Source organism: Peromyscus leucopus, chromosome 4, assembly GCF_004664715.2.
Source record: "Peromyscus leucopus breed LL Stock chromosome 4, UCI_PerLeu_2.1, whole genome shotgun sequence".
Lineage (NCBI taxonomy): Eukaryota > Metazoa > Chordata > Mammalia > Rodentia > Cricetidae > Peromyscus > Peromyscus leucopus.
Genome location: NC_051066.1, coordinates 67,594,679 through 67,615,508, shown reverse-complemented (window position 1 = coordinate 67,615,508; position 20,830 = coordinate 67,594,679). Strand labels below are relative to the sequence as shown.

Here is a 20,830-nt window from a genome sequence, read left to right as displayed (position 1 = left end):
GTAAATGCTGAAAGATCAGAGACAAAGGAACACAGCCATTTCTCACCTCACCAACTCCTCAAGCGATCCTGTGTCCAGAAATCCTCAGACTTCAGACATTCATACTCCTGAATCCTCAGCAAAAAAAAAAAAAAAAAAAAAAAAAAAAAAAGCTCAGTTCCTATCTCCTCCCGCCTTATATGACTTTCTCTACCCAGACATATCACTTCCTGTCTCAACCTTTCTAGTGCTGGGATTAATGGAGTGTGTGCTTCCCAAATACTAGTAGCAAAGCTAGGATTAAAGGTGTGTGCCACCACTGCCTGACCTCTATAGAGGACAGTGGCTGGCTCTGTCCTCTATCTTCAGGCAAATTTTATTAGAGTACAACAAAATATCACCACATACAATGGCTGAGGCCAGACCACTTCCAAATGCTGTACAATCCTCAAGCAATAACACACATCTCATCCTACTATACTAGTTTAACAAACATGACTATGAGGTCACTCAGTCTTCTGTTCTCTGGTCCATGAAACAAAACAAATTGGTTGTACTATTTACTCTAGTCCAGTTGTAAAATTAATTTGCTTATTTTCTCAACAGAATCAGAGAGGGGCTTTTTGTTCCACAACTAGAAGGCATATAGATGAAAAGAATATACATGCTGGAACCTTTTTTTTTTTTTTTCCAGAGCCAAGGACCGAACCCAGGGTCCTACTATTTCCAACCCCGACATGCTGGAGTCTTAATAAAAAGATTAAAAGCAGGGCTGGAGAGATGGCTCAGCAGTTAAAAGCACCTGCTGCTTTTGCAGAAGACCCAGATTTGGTTCCTAGTGCCCACATAGTGACTCACAACCATTTGTAGCTTCAGTTCCAGGGAATCTGATATCTTCTCCTGACCACCACAAGTACTGCACATACATGGTGCACATACATATATGCAGGCAAGCACACATACACATTTAAAAAATGAATTTAAAAAAGATTAAAAGGAAGAAGAATCTTTTGACAGACCTAAAGCTGATGATGGGAGAGGAAAAATTCATTGCTACCCACCATCTCTCCCCTGTGCACAATGACCAGTGAGAGTATGATTGAAACAGGGGTCTCTGACCTTTCATTAGTCAAACACATGTTTTTAAGCAGGCACTCTCTCAAATTTGCTGATACTTAGAGGTATGGAAAACTTCAGTGGCAGAAAAACACCAATAGCAAGCTAATGTCCTCTTGGCTCTTTTGGCTGACTTCCCTGTGCCTGGGTCTTGACTATTAATTGAATGCTATTCAGATTCCATCTCAAAAACAAATGAGGATGGAGACCAGAGGCCTGCTTTCTCCAGACTGATAAGAGCAGCACAGTGTAATTATACCCGAATAGCTTTGTTTTGGAATGTAATCACCGCCCCAGCCTTCTTCCCAATGGGATGGCAACAGTGTAATTACCTCTTCAGGATTCATTGTTGGGGAATGTAATTCTCCTACAGGCCTTCTTTCTGGAGGAACTGAGCTACAAGAACAATCTACAGCTACAAGAATGTAAGAATCTGTATCCCTTCCCTCAGCAGCAATCTTGGGAGTCCAGCAAGTTATATTTGTTTTCTTAAAATCTGAGTATATATTTCAGTCTATTTTCCTACCCATGAAAAAAATTACTTACACATCAGTACAGTTCTGCTTGAAAAGTGCCAATCTAGAGCTACGTTCCAATTCTAGTTCAGTCAAGTTTCTCTGTTTTGCCCATTTCCTCTATAAAAACAAAATAAAACAAAACAAAACAACAACAACAAAACACCAGTAATGGTAGTACATCACAGAAATATGAAGATTAGTTATGGTCAGGAATGCTCAAAACAGTATTGACAGAGTAAATGGTTTTAGGATTTATATGTTTGTTTGTCTGAAATAGGTTCTCATGTAGCCCAGGCCATCCTCAAATGTATACTGATGGTGGTCTTGAATTTCCTGGCCCTCCTGCCTCTACCACTCACGTCTTGGATTTACCAGTGTGTACCACTATGCCCAGGTTTATGTGGTGCTGGAGATCAAAACCAGGGCTTTATACATGATTAGCCAAGCACTCTACCAACTGAGCCACATCCCCGACTCCTGTGTTTTGTTTTTTAAAGCATATTTGAAGCTGGAGGTATTAGCATACACTTATAATCCCAACACTTGGGAAACTGGCAAGAAGATCAGGAGTTTGAGGCCAGACCCTGTCTTAAACAAACAAACAAACAAAGTAATTTGAAATATGATATTCCACAGCCAACAAATTTGGAAATATTATCTAATATTAGTTCACGGCCCAGTCACTAAGTTCCCTATTGTCACAACCTCTTTGTCAGTTTGTCATGAGGGGCAATGTTTATGGACAATTTCAATGCTGCTACAAAACTATCACAGCCACAGCCAAGTGACACGTCACTGGAACAAGCACCAGTGACTATACACAGTCCAAGAGAAACTACCAGTACAGTGTTATAAAATCTTTTTGTGGGCGGCAGTGGTGACACACGCCTTTAATCCCAGCACTCGGGAGGCAGACCCAGGCAGATCTCTGTGAGTTCGAGGCCAGCCTGGTCTAGAGAGTGAGATCCAGGACAGGCACCAAAGCTACACAGAGAAACCTGTCTTGATACCCCGCACCCCAAAGAAAGAAAGAAAAAGATCTCTTTAGGGGCTGGAGAGATAGTTCAGAGGTTAAGAGCACTGGTTGCTCTTCCAGAGGTCCTGAGATCAATTCCCAGCCACCACATGGAGGCTCACAACCATCTATAATCCAATCTGGTACCCTCTTCTGGAATGTAGGCAGAACACTGTGTACATAATAAATAAATCTTTTTTTTTTTTTTTTTTTTGTTTTTTCGAGACAGGGTTTCTCTGTGTAGCTTTGCGCCTTTCCTGGAGCTCACTTGGTAGCCCAGGCTGGCCTCGAACTCACAAAGATCCGCCTGCCTCTGCCTCCCAAGTGCTGGGATTAAAGGCGTGCGCCACCACGCCCGGCATAAATAAATCTTTTTAAAAAAATCTTTTTGTGAAGAAGTCAGCAAATACTGTAAAAAGCAATCATTTGCAATGCATGGTTATGACAGATTGTAGACACAGTATACCATTTTAGCTGTTTTTGTTTATGAAAATAAATGATATATTTTCCTCAAAGGTCCACTGTGCAACCTACTTCTAACTGGGAATTTGAACTTTCTAACTACTGTCAAGATTTTTCTGTGTTTCTTTGTAGCCCAAACTAGTTAAATCCTCTATTATGATAAATGGCTTTTGGGTGGTTGTTGTTGTTCTTGGTGGTGGTGGTGGTGGTGTGTGTGTTGCGGAATACTCCTTTACACTGTGTGAAATGTGTCTTTGTGATTGGTTTAATAAAGAGTTGAATGGCCAATAGCTAAGCAGGAAGAGGTTAGGCAGGACTTCTGGGGACAGAAAGGTCTCAGGAGAAGAAGGGTGGAGTCACCAGCTAGATGTGAAGGAAGCAGGATGAGCAAAATGGAGATGAGGTAACAAGAATGTAGATTTAAAATTATGGGTTAACTTAAATTATAAGAGCTAGTTAAAAACAAGCCTAAGCTAAGGCCAAGCTTTCATAATTAGTAAGTCTCTGTGTCATTTTTTTGTGAGCTGGCAGTCCAAAGAAAAATCTGTTATGTATATAGTTTTGTTTGTTTGTTTGAGACAGGGTTTCTCTATGTAGCTTTGGCTGTCCTGGAAGTCACTCTGTAGACCAGGCTGGCCTCAAACTCACAGAGATCTGCCTGCTTCTGCCTCTCAAGTGCTGGGATTAAAGATGTGCACTACCACCACCTGGCTGAGCTGCAAAAGTAAAAATCATGAATTTGTTTCCAAGTAGCTCTGAAGAATTCAGTCCCATAGTTCAAGATAAGGAAGTAAAGGTGGACCCTTCCTGCATGGCCTACAGCTGGAGCGGGCTGGGTTCATGACAAAATGGGAACTCACTTATAACACCCTTAAAAAAAACAATTGTGCTGGGCCATGGCACATGCCTTTAATCCCAGCACTAGGGAGGCAGAGGCAAGCGGATCTTGGTGAGTTCGAGGCCAGCCAGGTCTACAGAGTGAGTTCCAGAACAGCTAGAGCTGGTACATAGAGAAACCCTGTCTGGAGTGGGGTGTTATAAGGTCAAACATACCAGCATTGTTTCAGTAAATGGTTATGCTGTCAAACTATCTTCTCAACATGTATGTTTCTACCTATAGACTGGTATTGCTCTCAGCCTTGGTCAGACAAGCTTCCTCGCCCCCAATGGGTAGTATTAATTGCAGAGACTCATAACTGATCAACAAGCTGACAATAAGTGACAGTGAGGGACCAGCTATAAATGGGTCATCTATATTAACTTCTCCCCATCCTGAGCTCAGGGAATATTGTGGAAGAGTATGTGAAAAGAATGTAAGAGCTGGAGAAAGGTGAGGAGAACTGTGAAAATGCTGTCTTCTGAATGTGACATGGCCAATGCACACAGTGGCTATGGATGCCTTGACACAATCTGGACAAGAATAAGCAATAATACAAGTCACCAGTGGTGTCTCATCCAGACACAATGAAGTTAACAAGTTTTTTTAAAAAGGAAGAAATAAGACAAGTAGGAAGAAAGATTAGAAGTTGGAGGAGGGGTTTATAATAGCTACTTTTCTGTTGCTGTAGTAAAAACAGCATGGCCCGAAGCAATTTATAGAATAAAGAGTTTATTTTGGCTTATGGTTCAGAGGGAGAATTCAGAATGGTAGGAAGACATGGCAACAAACATCAGGCATGGTGTCTGGTGCAGGCAGCCAAGAGATCACATTTCAAACACAAAGCAGAGAGAGAGAGAAAACTAGGCAAGGCTATATACTCTCAAAGTCCACCTCAAGGACATATTTCCTCTAGCAAGACCACACCTCCAATACCTCCCCAAACAGTGCCACCAACTGGAGAACAAGTAAATGTTCAAATGCTTGAGCCTATGAGGGACATTACTCATTCAAGCCACTACCAGGCTATAAGGTCAGGTCTCCTGGGAATGAAATGCTAACACATCTGACAGGAACCTGTTGTTTCAGCTCAACAGCTATATGAACTGTTATTTTATACTGCAGAAAAGCTGTAAGGTTCTGAGTCCACAGCCAGCCTTCTGTTTCTGCTTCTACTTTAGCAGTTAGCATAATACCTACTTTTCTTGCAGCTATTTATGATGGTCTTACTTAGCAGACTGTATGTTTAGATGGACACAGCACCTTACTCACACAGATACTATCACACACTTTACCCTGTCCTATTTAACAAATCTGAGTGGTGGTGGCACATGCCTTTAATCCCAGCACTAGGGAAGCAGAGGCAGACAGATCTCTGTGAGTTTGAGGCCAGCCTGGTCTGCAGAGCTAGTTCCAGGACAGTCAGAGCTATACAGAGAAACCTTGTCTTGAAAAAGCAAAACAAAAATAAAAACAAACAAACAAACAAACCCATACAAATTCCTGAGCCCTAAAACCTGTCTGGCTCAATGTGTCTGGGGTGTATCCTAGGAATCTGTATTTGTTGTAAGTTCCTAGGTAGTGTTGACGATAACTGTGGATCCTGTGTTGTTGTTGCTACATAGCAGCAAATAATTAGACACTGAACAGGTATTTACTTCATTAGCACACAAAAATGTTTTCAAGTACAAACTTTGTGACTTCTTTTTTTAAAATAAATATTTTTATTTTATAATTAATTTAATTTCATATATCAGCCACGGATTCCCCTGTCCTCCCTCCTCCCACTCCCCAATCCATCCCCATTCCCATCTCCTCCAAGGCCAGGTCTCCCCCTGGGGAGTCAGCCCAGCCTGGTAGATTCAGTTGAGGCAAGTCAAGTCCTCTCCTCCCTGCACCAAGGCTGAGCAAAGTGTCCCAGCATAGGCCCTGGGTTCCAAAAAGCTGGCTCATGCACCAAGGACAGGTCCTGGTCCTACTGCCTGGGGGCTTCCTAAACAGTTCAGGCTTATCAACTGTCTCACTTATCCAGGGCCTGGTCCAGTTCCATGGGGGCTCGTCAGCTATTGGTTCACAGTTCATGTATTTCCGCTAGTTTGGCTATTTGTCCCTGTGCTTTTTCCAACCATGGTCTCAATATCTCTTGCTCATCTAATTCCTCCTCTCTCTCGCCAGTTGGACTCCTGGAGCTCCATCTGGGGTTTGGCCATGGATCTCTGCATCTGCTTCCATCAGTCACTGGATGAGAGTTCTATCATGACAGTTAGGGTGTTCGGCCATCTGATCACCAGAATAGGTCATCTCAGGCACTCTCTCCACCAATGCCTGTAGTCTATAGCGGAGGTATCTTTGCGGATTTCTGGGGACCTCTCTATATATTCTGGTTTCTCTTCAGAGTGTATAAATTTTTTGCCTTTTACCTTGTGACTTCTTCACTTGGGTAACATAGCTACAGACAACAGTGGACACAATGAACTGTCAAGCCCTCCATTAACCCACAGATTGGTATCCTAGAGTAATCCTAGTACTCAAGCTTGAGGCAGGATGATTATAAATTCAAACTAATCCTATGCTACTTAGTGGGTTTGAGGGTAGCCTGGACTAACAGTCCCTGGGTCATCTTCCCACAACATACATTGAAAAAAAAAATGTCAATGGCAGCAAAACAGTAGTAAAGAGGGCATTAATTTATACAGGGCCAAATTTTATCATAAAAACTGCAGAGAAGACCAGGCATGGTGGCATGCACCTGTAATCCCAGCACTCTGGAGTCAGAAACAGGAACACTAGAATGAGTCTGAGGCCAGACTGAGCTACATTGTGAGCTCTAGGCCATGTAACCGAACAAACAACAACAAAGCCACAACAAAAAGCTTCACATAGTGAACATAACTAATATCAACTGAATGTCTATTGTGAGTCACACAGTAGTATTCTAAGTACTTCCCACATACGGATTTATTATTCCCTATTTGAAATTCTGGACCTAGAAGTATTCTGACTTTCAGTCTTTCCCCCTTGATTATGGATTATTGGGACCCAAATGAAGCTTAAAACTTACGTTTCATGTACACATGGTCTAAAGATAATTCATATACTACTTGAAATAATTTTATACATGAAACAAGGTAGTAGTGTGTGAAACTTTTCCCCCTGCACTGTATTGATGCTCAGAAAGTTGGATTTTTGAGTATTTCAGAATTTTAGATTAGGAATGCTTCCTTTGTTAATTCACTTAAGCCTTGATTCCACATGCTAAGCCCTATTCTTAGGTTCATTTTCTTGGTGAGAAACCTGAGTCCCAAAGTTAAACCAATTACCTAAGATTAAACTGCTAGAAGACACAGAATGAATATTTAGTTACAACAGTCAGGTCCCAAACCCGCCTGTGAACAGACTTACTCTGCAAATGGCAGCTGTCCTATGAGGCCCCACTCAGACAATGACTGGGGACACAATGCTTTTTCAAACGATACCAAAAGTCATATAGTACCCACACAAGCTCAGTTCTGAGCTGTGGCTTAGTTAATCTATCTGGATTGGCAACAAAATTTCTAGGGGAATCATTATTATTATTATTATTTTTAGTGGCAGGGCCCAAAACAAACAAACAACAATAACCAAAAACCAAAAAAAACCAAAACCCAACTCCTCAAAAACAACACAGAAAATCAAAACCAGGTCACTCCTTGGCTAGACTGTAAACTCCCTGAGGGCATTTAATTCTCTTGTAATACCCAAAGTGCCTTGGAAACAGCTAAGCAATAAGTATTTATAAAGTGCTGTGTATTTCAAAATGACAGTACAAAAAAGACTCAGGGGTAAAGTAACAGTGGGAAAAGAAAAAAACTCAGAAAAACCAAGTCTCAAATATTAAAGGGGCAGAAAAGTTTATTCTCCCCTAGAAAAGCCCAATATTTTCCCCCTAGAAAAGTCTGAAGGAGTACAGGGAATGCAGCATCAGCACTTGAAGGCAGGTTCTCAATAAGCACACCTCTCATTGGTGTTGTAAGAAGACTCTAGGGAGATGGGCTGAGAGAGAGAGTATGTAACTATGCCAACGGCTGTGCATACCAAATAAGCAAAAAGCTTCACCTGGTGCTGGCCAGCAGCTGGGACTGTGTTCTCAAGGAGTGCTACATTTACTATTTCCTAGGCAACCAAGTCAGCCCTTTATCATGCTCACTTTGATCACTGGAGCAGAAGGAAAGGTAACTGGGTTAATTATTAAAGCAGCACTAGTTAGTAGCACCATCACTAATTGTCCATTTATCTGGGATTATAAACAGTCACCTTAATTGACATTGAGTTGGAATGTGCTATTCACTTCACTTGCCTGGCTACAGGGTACCAGAGGGGTACAGAGCAGAGAGAGAAAAAATGCAAAAAATCAGTATTTATTTCTATTTGTACTTAATACCAAGGTAACCCAACTATATTTATTATCGCCCATCTTCCCCAGATTTGATAAGTCAAGTGCAGAGCTGGCACACAATGAATGACAAAGCAATCTATTGGACTAAACAATTGTGCCGCTATCAGGTTGGCAAGTTAGGATAATTCCTAAAAATCAGAAACCACGAGGCCCCAGATGTCTGCTGAGTTGACCAAACTAAGCTAGAAAGATCCTGATAGGAACTCCCTAAAGTACCAGGCTAGTGGGAGAAACGTGAGAGCACTGGTATTTTATAGGAAATAAGAAGAATGCCAGCGCTGGAAATAACAATATCCATAATTCCAGCACTTGGGCAAGCTGAGGCAGGATTGCAAGTCTAAGGCCAGGCTGGGCTCCACAGTGAGATCCTGTCTCAATGAAAAAAAAAGTAATCAAATGAGAAATGGTATATGGAAGGGGACTAGAAAAAAAAGTTAATGAGGAAAGACAAATTATTGTAAAGAGATAGCTCTGTCTTACCCAAACTACTCAACAAACAGAAGGATGCTTGGAACATAAGATTACGTAAAGCAATCAAGTTGTGTTTGTAGTATCTCTGGATTTAACATATAAGCCAATGACTGCACAACAGAGGGAAAAGGAACAACAGAGCTGCATGTGTAGCTATCTTACCAGATTCAAGTCAGTATAAATATCAAGTAAATTCTAATAAAATATTCTTTGAAAATCAGTAAAGGCATGATAGACGATACTCATGTAATATAAAGTCAGTATAGGAGAAACGAGACCAAAAATAACAAAAAAAATACTAAAGATACGGAAAACAAACACCAAAAAGGCAGATAAAAATCCACAATAATAACTTTAAATGTGAATTAACTACATAATCCAAAGACAGAGCTCGTCTAACTTGAGGAAAAACAAGATGTGGGTCAGTAGGAAGGCTCAGCAAGTAAAACCCTTACTATGTGGCGAACCTGACAGTCCTAGTTCCACGGTACCAGAACCCATGGTAGAAGGAAAGAACCAAATCCTAAAGCTGTCCTCTTACACAGAGAGTGGACTCGTTGTATCAGACAGTGCCGCGGCACATGCATGCCCACACTCACATTTACACATCATATACATACATGTAAGTAACAAATACATTTTTAAAAACTAAGGTACAACAATATTCCTTTCTTTTGGTTTAAAAAAAAGTGTAAATAAAAGCCAGTCATAGTGGCTTGCTCAAGGGAGGCTGAGGCAGGAAGCTCACTGTGTGTTCAATACTAACCTAGGTTAGAGAGTAAGTTCCAGGACAGCCTGAACGACACAGTGTAACTATGCCAAACAAACAAACATACAAAAAACAACTAAGTTGAAAATGAAGGATGGAAAAAGATTTATCATGTAATCAGAAACCATGAAAGAATTGGACTAGCTATACTAATATAAAAATAGAGACATTTTATAGTATGAGAGTTAATTTTAATTCATCATGAAGTTATAAAAATTCTGAACATGTATGCATCCAATGACAATGGCAAAAACACTTTAATAAAAAAGTAACAAAACTGAAGGGAGAAACAATTCAGCAATAATAGTTTGTTTCAATACCATTTTGACAATGGACAAAACAAGACACAAAACCAACAAGAAACTGGGCGGTGGATACAGGACAGCTAGGGAGAAACCCTGTCTCGAAAACCAAACCAAACAAAAAAAAAAAAAAAAAAAAAAAAAAAAAAAAGGAAAGGAAAGGAAGGAAAGGAAAGGAAGGAAGGAAGACCCAACCAACAAGAATACACAAAACATCAACACTATTAATCAAGCATCTGCACTTCACCGAACACCAACAGAATACACATTTTGACCAAGCACATTTGCTAGGCTAGCCCATATGCTAAGCCCACCCACCAAAAGTTACAATAAATTTAAAATAACTGAAATTATACAAAGTATACTCTTAAGCCACACCAAAATTAAATAAGAGATTTTTTTAAAAGAGGAAAATATAGTCATAAGTTATGTGGAAAAAGAAAAATGCACCCCTAAACAACTAAACCAGTGGTTCTCGAACTTTCTAATGCTGTAACCCTTTAATACAGTTTTTCCATGTTGTGGTGACCCCCCCCAAAACCATAACATTATATTTGTTGCTACTTTATAACTGTAATTTTGGTACTGTTATGAATGGTAATGTAAATATCTCTGTTTTCTGATGGTCTTAGGTGACCCCTCTGAAAGGGCTATCCAGCAAACCCAAAGGGGTCGAGACTCACAGGTTGAGAACCAATGGAGTCAAGTGTCAAAGGAGAAACAAAGATGACTGGGCACAAGGCCATCTCTAATCGAGGACACCTGACTAGATTCCAATGACCTGTGGGTAAGAGCAAGAACTTGACACTTCCCATTGATTTTAATCAAAATAGTGATTTAGTACATCAGGCTCACATCTGCCAGGAACAGATGCTCATTAGGATGAAAGTCAAGAGGATTATGCAGGGCAGATAACATACCCTACATTACTCAGGCCCTATCTTCAGAAGATTTTTGTTCTTCAAGTAATTATCAGGAAGCTGTCCAATGCCAAGACTTCTCATTTCACTTCTCTGAGGCCTCAAACATGTCAAAAACTATTACAAGATCAGAAACCTTTTGGAGTTCCCTACTTGAACTCAAGCAAAATGGCTTAGAAGACAGAAGAGAGTTAGGCAGACCAGCTTTAATCTCCCAGCTCTGTCTCTCATAGCATTATGCTGGGCAAGTGACATAACTTCTCTGAGCTTCAGTTTTCTTCCCTACTGGGTAGAAATGCTAACAACTAACACCTACTTCACAGGGTTGGTACAATGATTTACAGAGACAGTGTAAGGGAAAGTACTAAGGACTACTCCGAGGCAGTGGCTAACTTCATTTCAGTTCTTGTCTGCTAAAAAGTCAGCTGGGCCCAACTAAGACAGTTGTTCAATGCCACTTTTGCCCTGTAGAACTTAGGATTTCTAACGATCCTCCACACTATATTGTCTTAATGAGGAAACTGTGGCTGTGTACACATATGTCTTATTTCAAGTCGAGCTGCACTGTCTCTTACAATAGCTACTAGCTGCTGGGCACTGGAAATGTCATTGGACTGAGCTGAGACGTGCTGTAAACATAAACGACAAGATTCTAGAGGTACGATTTCAGAAAGGGACAGGGAACTATCTCGTTACTCTTTTTATATTGGGCAGAGGGTGCAGTTCAGTGGCAGAGCAAGCTGCTTAGTGTGCAAGACCCTGGACTCTTCTCTCCAGCACTGCCAGACGTTAGCATCCACACGCTTCTTCCGACTGTTTATGTTTACTTTTTGTTGTTTTAACGCTATTTGAGACAGGGCTTCGATATGTAGCCCAGACTAGCCTTGAACATGTGATCCTTTAGTTTCTGCTTCCCAAGTGTTAGGGTTATAGCTAGCAATCATGCTGAGCTTTTTTGCTTTTTGTAAAATGTGTTTACCAAAGAGTTTTAAAATTACACTTGTTCCTTGTAAAAAAAAAAAAAAAAAAAAAGTCAGCTGGGAGAGTTTTCTCGACTGCTACATGCACCCCATCCCCAATATACGTGTTGGAGATGCAACAGCACTTGAGGGTATGTGTATTTCTTTAAGTATGGGTCCAGAATCTGTGCTGCCCTGGGTTGATAAGTAGTTGGAGACCAGTAGGAACCTACAAAATTGTGGAGACTGCACCCAGACAAAAGAGAAGAGCACTCTGGTGCAATGGCTCCATTTGTCTAGGATCACTCCCAGGCTCTGGTGGATGAAAGGATCTTAATTTTCCACCAATCTACTTTTACTGACATTTCAGAACAGATTTGCCGAGAGCCCACTGGAGATTCACTTGTCCCTACAGTACTAGTCACAATTTCTAAAACAGCAATGGGATGCTTGATTTGTCCTTCTACAGCTACATACAGAGGTTCTACTTATGTCTGGACCAAGAACTGAGCAGTACTTTAAGGTATGATCTATCACTAAGATTTCAAGATACAGGAGGGCGGGGATTCTGTCTGTTTTGTTCACCCTGCTAGCCTAGCACACTGCCTGGACTGAAACAAGTGCAGAACAAATATTTGTCAAATGTAACTGTTCTGAAACCATCACAATATTGTTCCAATCATATAAGAGAAAGTATCTTTCTAGAAAAATTGAGAATGTTTTACTGTTAAAAGACCAATTTCTCTTGCACTCTGAAAGCCATTATTACAGCACCTCAATTACATGATCACAAGTAAGTTTGATAAAAAGCAAAACAACTATATCCAGGAGAACAAGAAGGCTCAAAGAAAAAAAAAAGCTATTATTACATAGTAAGATTTCCCTCAGTAAGCACCACTCAGATATAAAGGGTCATGCCTAGGAACCACCATTTAAAACAGAAAAAAGTGAATAGGAAAAACTCTGAAGATCAGTGAAAGATTCCTGGGGGCCCTTTCTGTCTTATGTGTTAAGGTATTGGAAAAGGAATTCTGTTGATCCTTTGTGTTTTTTAAATAACCATGGGGCAGCAGACTAAGAAAGTAGCTTGGAGTCTAAGTCTTAGAGTCCACTCACTGTCTGGGCTCAGTCCTGTTTCCTCTACTCTCTGGCTTGATGGCTAAGGCCTGTCCAGAGTCACCAGTATTCCCTCCACCATTCATTATATAATACCACTTGTCTCAGAACTACTGCAGGATTGGAGTGAAACTTTCCTAAAGTACTTAAAATGCTTCCTAGTACATAGTAAGTAATGTACACTTGGGTTTTTGTTGCTATTACTATTAGTGCTGCAATTTTCTAAAGGAAAGATAAAGAAAAAAATGACACAGCTGTTAACAGAATGTGGAAGGACATCCAAGTATCTATACATGATAACAGCTTCACGGGAAGTCACAATAGGCATGCTAATATTGCAATTAAGAAAATGAATATTAATGATGAATAGAAACAATTGCTAACTCAGGCATAAGGTTCTAGAAGTCTAGATTCCTTCTCTTGGTGGCATTTACAATCCTTTGATAGATAAATTTTCTTAGTAGATGTCATACCTGTATATAACCTATAAAATGCTAGAACATGCCCCTCATTGTCAAAGGCATCTGTTAGGACAACCAGGTCTGCAGGTGTCAGGACACTGGTCAGAAAGTAGGGAATGGAAAGTAAAGGTGCAAAATTACTAGAGCAAAGGAAGAAAAGAAATAAACTATACAGCTGTTATTAAAAAAAAAAAAAAAAAAGAGCTTAATGCCAAGGAAAGAGAGGTTTTGCTGGCAGCAGAAGAGCAAGATGTGCTATGTGGAGTGGTAGGGGCAGATGTCTGGAACAAAGACAAGGGCAGAGGAACTCTTTGGTATCATTGCTTGGCAGCAAGTGGTTATCTCTCACAAACCTTCAGCCAAGCCACACAGCAGTGTCAGGCAAGGAGAGACACAAATCCGCTCTCTTTAACAACTGGGACCAGACCTCTTCTAACAGCTATCTAGAGACAGCGCCTATGAAGTTCTAGTGTCTGGCAAAGAAACTCCTGAGGACTGTGGGATTCTAGACTTCCATGTTAGGTCAAGGGTATTACACTGGGAAGGACCAGATCCCCTGGCCTGCCAGCTGCCACAGCAACATTATTAAAAATTCTAAAACAAAGCATAGTGGCTCAGGCCTTTTACCCCAGCCTCATGAGGCAGAGGCAGGCAGATCTGAGTTCAAGGCAAGCCTGGTTTCCATGGTCAATTTTAAGCCAGCCAAAGTACACAGTGAAACTGTGTCTCAAAACAAAATTCCCTATAATTTTGGGATTTGGGGATGCATGTTTTTATACCTTTGATCTCAGCACTTGGGAGGCAGAGGCCAGCCAGCCTGGTCTACCTAGCAAATTCCAAGCCTGGGGTATATTGTGAGACTATGTTGCCCACACCCCATAAAAAAATAAATAAATAAAAATTTTTAAAAAAGAAAGAAAGGAAGGGAGGAGAGGGCAGGGGAGGAGGGGAGGAAGGAAGCCTAAAACAAAGCTAACAGCGAGCAACATTCTCATAGCCCTGCAGCGCCAGCTTCACACAAGCTGCCTTTCTACCTTTAACCATCACATGGTCCAGGTTTTCAAAAAACACAATGCCATTTGAAATTTTCTAATTAAAGACCCTTTCAAGATATGCCTAATACAACTGAAGTTTTATATATTTTCAGAAATAATTTTATAAGTTGGCAGTGAGTGATGGGAAGGAGCAAAGAATGTAATGAGGAAAGAACCTTCATCATAAAAACCAGATTTCTGCTTTGTTCCTTTTTCTGGAGACTGCCCAGAAGTAGCTGCATACATGTCCCAGAACCTGGTGACATCATGTCTCAGGGCCCCAAAGCATGGGTCACTTAGGAAATTCATTCATCATCACCCCCTCAGAAGTTCTGCCCGCCTACTTCCTCCCATGTGGCGTGCTGAGCTGGCTCCACCAGTCTCTCCCCTCCTCCTCCCTCATGTGCTGGCAGAAGCAAAGGGGTAGAGAGGTGTGCATTAAGCTCTTAATCAAAATCACAGGATCTAGCTCATGAGTATCTCACCAACTGAACCATGAACAAGATACCTTTATCATTCAAATAAAGCATAGCCATGATTTAATTATGTATATGAAGACAAATGGTTTTAAATGTGTTCCTTCCTCCCCCCCCCTCTTTTTTTTTCTTTTTCTACAAAAAGGCCTAAAGGAAGTAGAACTAGGCAAGAGAAACAGCTTCTCATTCCTACTGATTCTTGCCTGGAAGTAAGAACTGCATATAAGACCCAACAGACGTTCAGACAGATGCTAAGAGACTATCATATCAATACCGGGGGGAAAAAGGAAGAAGTTTTAGCTTCCCACCTTTCACAATTTCAAAATCCAAAGAAATGTTTCCTTACCTGCCAGGACCCTGTTAACAGAAGAGTGAGTAGCCAAGCCAGGCTGTCCACGTTCATGAAAAATGCCAGCATAAGGCAAGTACTCAGGCAGCAAAAAACGCCTGTAAGAAGGAACCACATGTGAAAAGCCAACTAAAGACTCCCAAACAACAAAGGAGATGCCACAGAGTCTCAAAATCATCAGCCAAGTAAGGCTGGGCATAATGGTATACAACTATAATCCTAACACAAGGATGGTAGGTTAAGGCAGGAGGATTGCAAGTTCAAGGCCAGACTGGGCCCCAGAACATAAATTGTAACATAATATAGTCTAAAGGATACACTAAGCTAAAAATCCATGGAAGCTCAAAAGGTGTAAAAAAAATCCACAGGATTTGTCCTTTTCAAAGTTTGTAACTCCTCACTGCTCTTTTTTCTAAAGTAAAGCTAGCCAGGTGGGGTGGTACACACCCTTAACTCCAGCACTCACAGGAAGAGGCCCACTTGATCTACATAATTGAGCTGCAGACCAGCTAGAGCTACATAGGAAGACTCTTCCACAAGACTTTCACCTTTGAGCAGTATGCTCTTGGTGCCATATTTCTATGCACTGTTATTACCTCCCATCAAATGTTTAGGTGGCAGGACTAGAATACAGACTTATTAGGAAACAATTTCATATATGGACAATCCAAAAGCCAGAAGTTAAACTAAAGTCTAAAGGTCTAGGTGGTGGGCCTCAGTGGCAGAATGCTTCTCTAGCATCTGCCAAGGCCCTGGCTCTAGTTCCAGAACTGAAAAACCAAATTAAACCAAACAAAAATGAAATCCTAGGCTTTTATCAAGGATCCCTCTATGATTACAACCCAGTTCTTACCTTGGGACAAAGCGTCCAAGTGAAGGTGCAGACATTCGGGCATTGCGGGGAGCTCGGTGCCTAGATCTGTCACCATTGTCCCTGGAAAAAACAGAGAGACTACACATAAGACAATGACTAAAGCAGAATCACTCACCTGCTACCAAACATAAGCACCTGTAAACTAAACAACACTCAGGAGAGGTGCCCAAAGGTACCCTCAAGCCAGCTCTGAAAGGATTTTCTAGAGTCAATATGCTCTTTGGACCCTGTAGTATCTGAATGTGAAGCCAAATTAAAGTCTAGGGATCTGGAAAGGCTATATAAGAATGTCTTTTTCAGGTTGGAGAGATGGCTCAGAGGTTAAGAGCACTGACTACTCTTTCAGAGGTCCTGAGTTCAATTCTCAGCAACCACATGGTAGCTCACAACCATCTATAATGAGATCGGGTACCCTCTTCTGGCATGCAGACACATATACAGACAGAATGCTGTATGCATAATAAATAAATAAATCTTTTTTTTAAATGTCTTTTTCTTTTCCTTAAGTATCAGACAGGGTCGCTCTATGTCTTGGCTGTCATGGAACTTGCTATGTAGACCAGATTGATATCAAACTCACAGACAACTGTCTCTGCCTCCAGAGTGCCGGGACTAAAGGCATGTGCTACCACATCTGGTCCAAGAATGTCTTTTCTATATTAGAGCCCCTTGGCAGAAAGAGAGACTGATAGAGACTGAGGTTGGGGAGCTAGAGATGTAGCTCAGTGGCATAGTCCTTGCCTGTCTGGCTCATTCCTTAGTATCGCCAAAAGGGCAAGCAGGCAGAAAGACAGGAATAAGAAAAAAATCCTTAGTTCCTTCTTTGAAAAACTGAAAAATTGACAATGATGAAAAATATTCGAAAATGGCACTTCTAAACCAAGTCATTTGAGTTTTTTTTTAAAAAAAGGTATTTTTATTATAGATTATTGTACCTGCTAAGTTAGTTCAAATGTTGTTAATGTCATCCTACTTAAATCTCTCCAGCTATCCCATCAGGTATTAGTAGTCTGATTTTACATAAGGAAACTAAGAATCAGACAGGTAAATTCAAGGTCACAGGCAAGAATATGGTTGAGGATTCAAGGAAGAGCCAACTTAAACCTTAGGCTCTTTCCACTGTATTTCACTGCTTTCTACAAGAAAAGAGGAAAGAAATTTCACGTGGTTAAAAATTCCAACACATCAAAGAAACAATAAGCCAAAGGGCACTGGCTGGGCGGAGTAGTTAATTAGCTGCTTAAACAACTCCAGGAAATAAATGAACCTCTGAAAGCCTGATTTGGGACATTTGAATTCTCTCTTTGGATTACCTTCAGATCAATCAGATAATCTTCAAACTGGCCCTGGAACCAAAGTTAAAGGAACACTTTGGCTTATAAGTGGCCCACTGGGAACTGTACCAGCCAGAAACAAAAGCCTTTAAAGGTTTGTGTTAGGTAGAATGTGCTTCTGAGCATTAAGAACAATCAATACCAAGGCAATTGGAAGCTGATCCATTAGAAGTCAGCATTTGGGTTTCCCCCTAAAGAACAGATACACTATTATTTTCGTAAGATATTGTATTTTGTTGACTTGAAACTCTGGGGATAAAAGAAAAGAGCAGGAGGAAGACAAAAGATTACATGGGGAGTAAAAAGGAAGGTAGGGGTAAAAGACAATTTATAAGAGGGATGGGATTCTGGAAAGATGGCTCACTGGATATAAAGTTTGCCATTTAAGCATCAGAACTAGAGTTCTGATTCCCAGAACTCATACTGAAAGCTGGGCTGGCAGGAGAGCAGCTTGTAATCCTAGGAAGCAGACAGGGGATCCCCAAGGAAAGCTGGCTACCCAGTTAGGATAGCCAAAATCGGGGAGCTCTGGGTTCATCAAGATACCTTGCCTTAACAAATAAAGTGAAGGAGTAATCAAGGAAGATATTCAACATCAACTTCAAGCCAAAGCCACACACATGTCCACCCCCAGCACACACACACACAAATACATCAGAAGTGGTTAACCAATAAAATGCAATTATTGTAGAGTTCTTCACATATACACAAAGAAACTGAATATTAAACAAATAAGATAGCTCTCAAACTAAACATATTTCAAATATATGATTTTGGCTGTGACCAGTTAACATATTAATTAATTTAAAGGTACAACTAAAGGCATGATAGACAGCTTTTCATTATTGTGCATTTATCAGTGAATGTAACCAATTTTCATGAAAGGAGTTAGAAAACATTTTAAAGTTTAAAAGTGTCCTATGAAAGGAGCACAGAGAGGCCCCCAGGCCTCAGGAAGATTGAAAATAAAGCTGGAAAGTTGCATTACAGTGCAGATTCTGTCCCACGGCTCTGGACTGAGCTGCTCTTCCTAGAAAGCCCTTGTGGAGCTGTACATGCTTCTATAAGTCTGTAGATTCACCCACTTCTGGTAACATGGAATACAATGGTATTAGCAGAGAGGAAGGGCAGGGTACTACACGGTACTGGTGAGATGCTAATACTCTAACAGAACATAAAACCTGATGACAGGACCCAGGACGACAAGTGACAACGGTGAATGGGGACAAGTTTGACTCCTACAATATATATCACAAACCTCTTTTTGCTGTTTTAAAACCTAAAAACAGTATTTTTTTTTCCATTTTAAATGAGAGGGGGCTAAAATAGTAATTTAATATGTAGCACCAACACACACACACACACACACACACACACACACACACACACACACACACGCACGCACCAATTAAATAAAAGGGAAAGGGGCTAAGATACAGGGGGTAATAGCTTTAAAATGTTTAGTGATTACTGAAACATGATATATAAGATCAAGTCACACACATATAGTGTTCCTAGCACTCACGAGGCCGAAAGGTTTGAGGACAGCCTGGGCTACCCACTGAGACTAGACTCTCACCAATCACTAGAAATAGCTGGCTCAGAGACAAGCAAACTCTCAAATGGACGGCACCATAGAAAAACAACATACAAACGAGCGGTGATGTCTATGGTGCAAGATGTCTTAGCATCTTGGCTAAGGGCGGGTAAGCAGGAGCTGAATGGCATCTCAATAACATGCAGATGATAAGCCTCTGAACTCAGAGTGTTAGGACTCTAGCAACAGAAAAATGACAGGACAAGGACCAGAACAATTAGGGAAATATGAAACGTGAGGAACACACAAATGAGATGTTGTCTGAGGGAGAAACAAGCAAAATCCTCTAAGAGAAAATAGCATAATAGACAAGCAACTCAAATGTTTACTAACCAGGAAAAATCTTGAAAGGAAGAATGTGTCAAGGCAGCAATGATCAGAATGTCCAAAAGCCAAATTGGGTGACAAGAGGAGGGAAAATTTTTGGTATAGCACACAAAAATCACAAAGGCACAGCTCTAAATAGACTCGAGGTGGAAAGAGTAACTGATTTTATTGCTTATAAGGAAGGGGATTTGGAGATGACTGAAGATGGGAAAACAAATTTCAGTGCATGGGAGATCTGGGGGAAAGAGATAATGATAAGAGTACCAGGAAAAAACTAAGGGAATTAGAAGCACTTAAAATAATGTCATATTCCAAAGAGTAGGAGCCTGCCTTTCACTTACTGCTAACTCAAGGTTGACAGCAAGCAAGCTGCATGAGCTAGAAGGCAGTGAAGAAAGTCAAAAAGAGACCAAATATGATGCCAGATGAGCAGGCCCACAGTAGGTCAACATTAACAGTAGTGGCAAGTGCTAAATACTGGGCTCTAACATGATATAGCCAACAACCTTTTAAGAAAAGGAAGTGAAGAAAAGGGTATGCAAATATGTTAGCGCTGTCTCTCTACCAAGAAGGAGTACTTTTTAAGGGAACCCCCGAGAAATGCTCATCAATTTTAACAGCCAGAGCTGCCTTTAAGCCAGCAGGACAGAAACTGTCTGCATTATTAATGGCTTTCCCAGTTGTTGAACTCTGAGTATCTCTGATTAACTCTCTAAGGGGTATTTGGAGGAGGGGGGGGGCTAAAAGTTTGTTACAAATGATTTTATAAAGAAACACCCTTCAAACAAGCTTCTAAGACAAGTGTTGCATGAAAGACAACACATCTCCAATACAACGGAGAGACACGGTGGCAGTTCTGCTAAATGTCCAGGATTAATAGCCTCAGAGAAAACCATAATTTAAAGGAATGAAAAATACACCTACTGACTGTTGTCTGAGCCCTGACCAGACAGTCAAGTTGTCATTGTTCCTCGGTGACAAACAGCTCTGACATGAGCTCTGAGGAATGAATCTCTTGCATCAAAAAGCTCAAAAGGTCACTGTCTTGATGACAGTCGAGCTGAGTTTGGTAACTTGTCTAAAGGCAAATACCATGTTTCCCTTACTTCTGCTTCTACTCCTCTCCAGACAATAAAGGCCTAGTTTGCACTCCTGTTTCTGAATGGCACACTGATCTTGGCCAAGTCCTTTTCTTCCTAACTGCTATTAGAAACTGAGACGTCTCTATTTCCAGGGATTGTACTTACATAGGGTTTCAAATTTTGTCCCAGCTGACATCCCTTGTAAGGAACCTAACAATGTAGGTCTCCCATTACAGCAGAGCCTTAATTTTTCTCCAAGGAATACTAATATGAGATAATTATCATCTACAAATTCTTGTCCTCCCTTATTATACCTCCTAATTTCATTTGCCTACATTATACCAATTTATATTCATA

The 20,830-nt window shown here is 40.8% G+C and overlaps 1 protein-coding gene across 8 annotated transcripts in view; it reads right to left on the bottom strand.

The window, feature by feature from the left end:
* The window catches only part of Ambra1 (autophagy and beclin 1 regulator 1), a 208,886-nt gene that overhangs the window by 87,024 nt on the left and 101,032 nt on the right, over nucleotides 1–20,830 (bottom strand). For all 8 annotated transcript variants that reach the window (XM_028878938.2, XM_028878941.2, XM_028878942.2 and 5 more), the window contains 2 exons: nucleotides 16,113–16,193; nucleotides 15,257–15,357 (listed from right to left, as the gene is read on the bottom strand). In XM_028878938.2, the coding sequence (XP_028734771.1) occupies nucleotides 15,257–15,357; nucleotides 16,113–16,193 (182 nt within the window). The remainder of the gene's footprint in view (nucleotides 1–15,256; nucleotides 15,358–16,112; nucleotides 16,194–20,830) is intronic.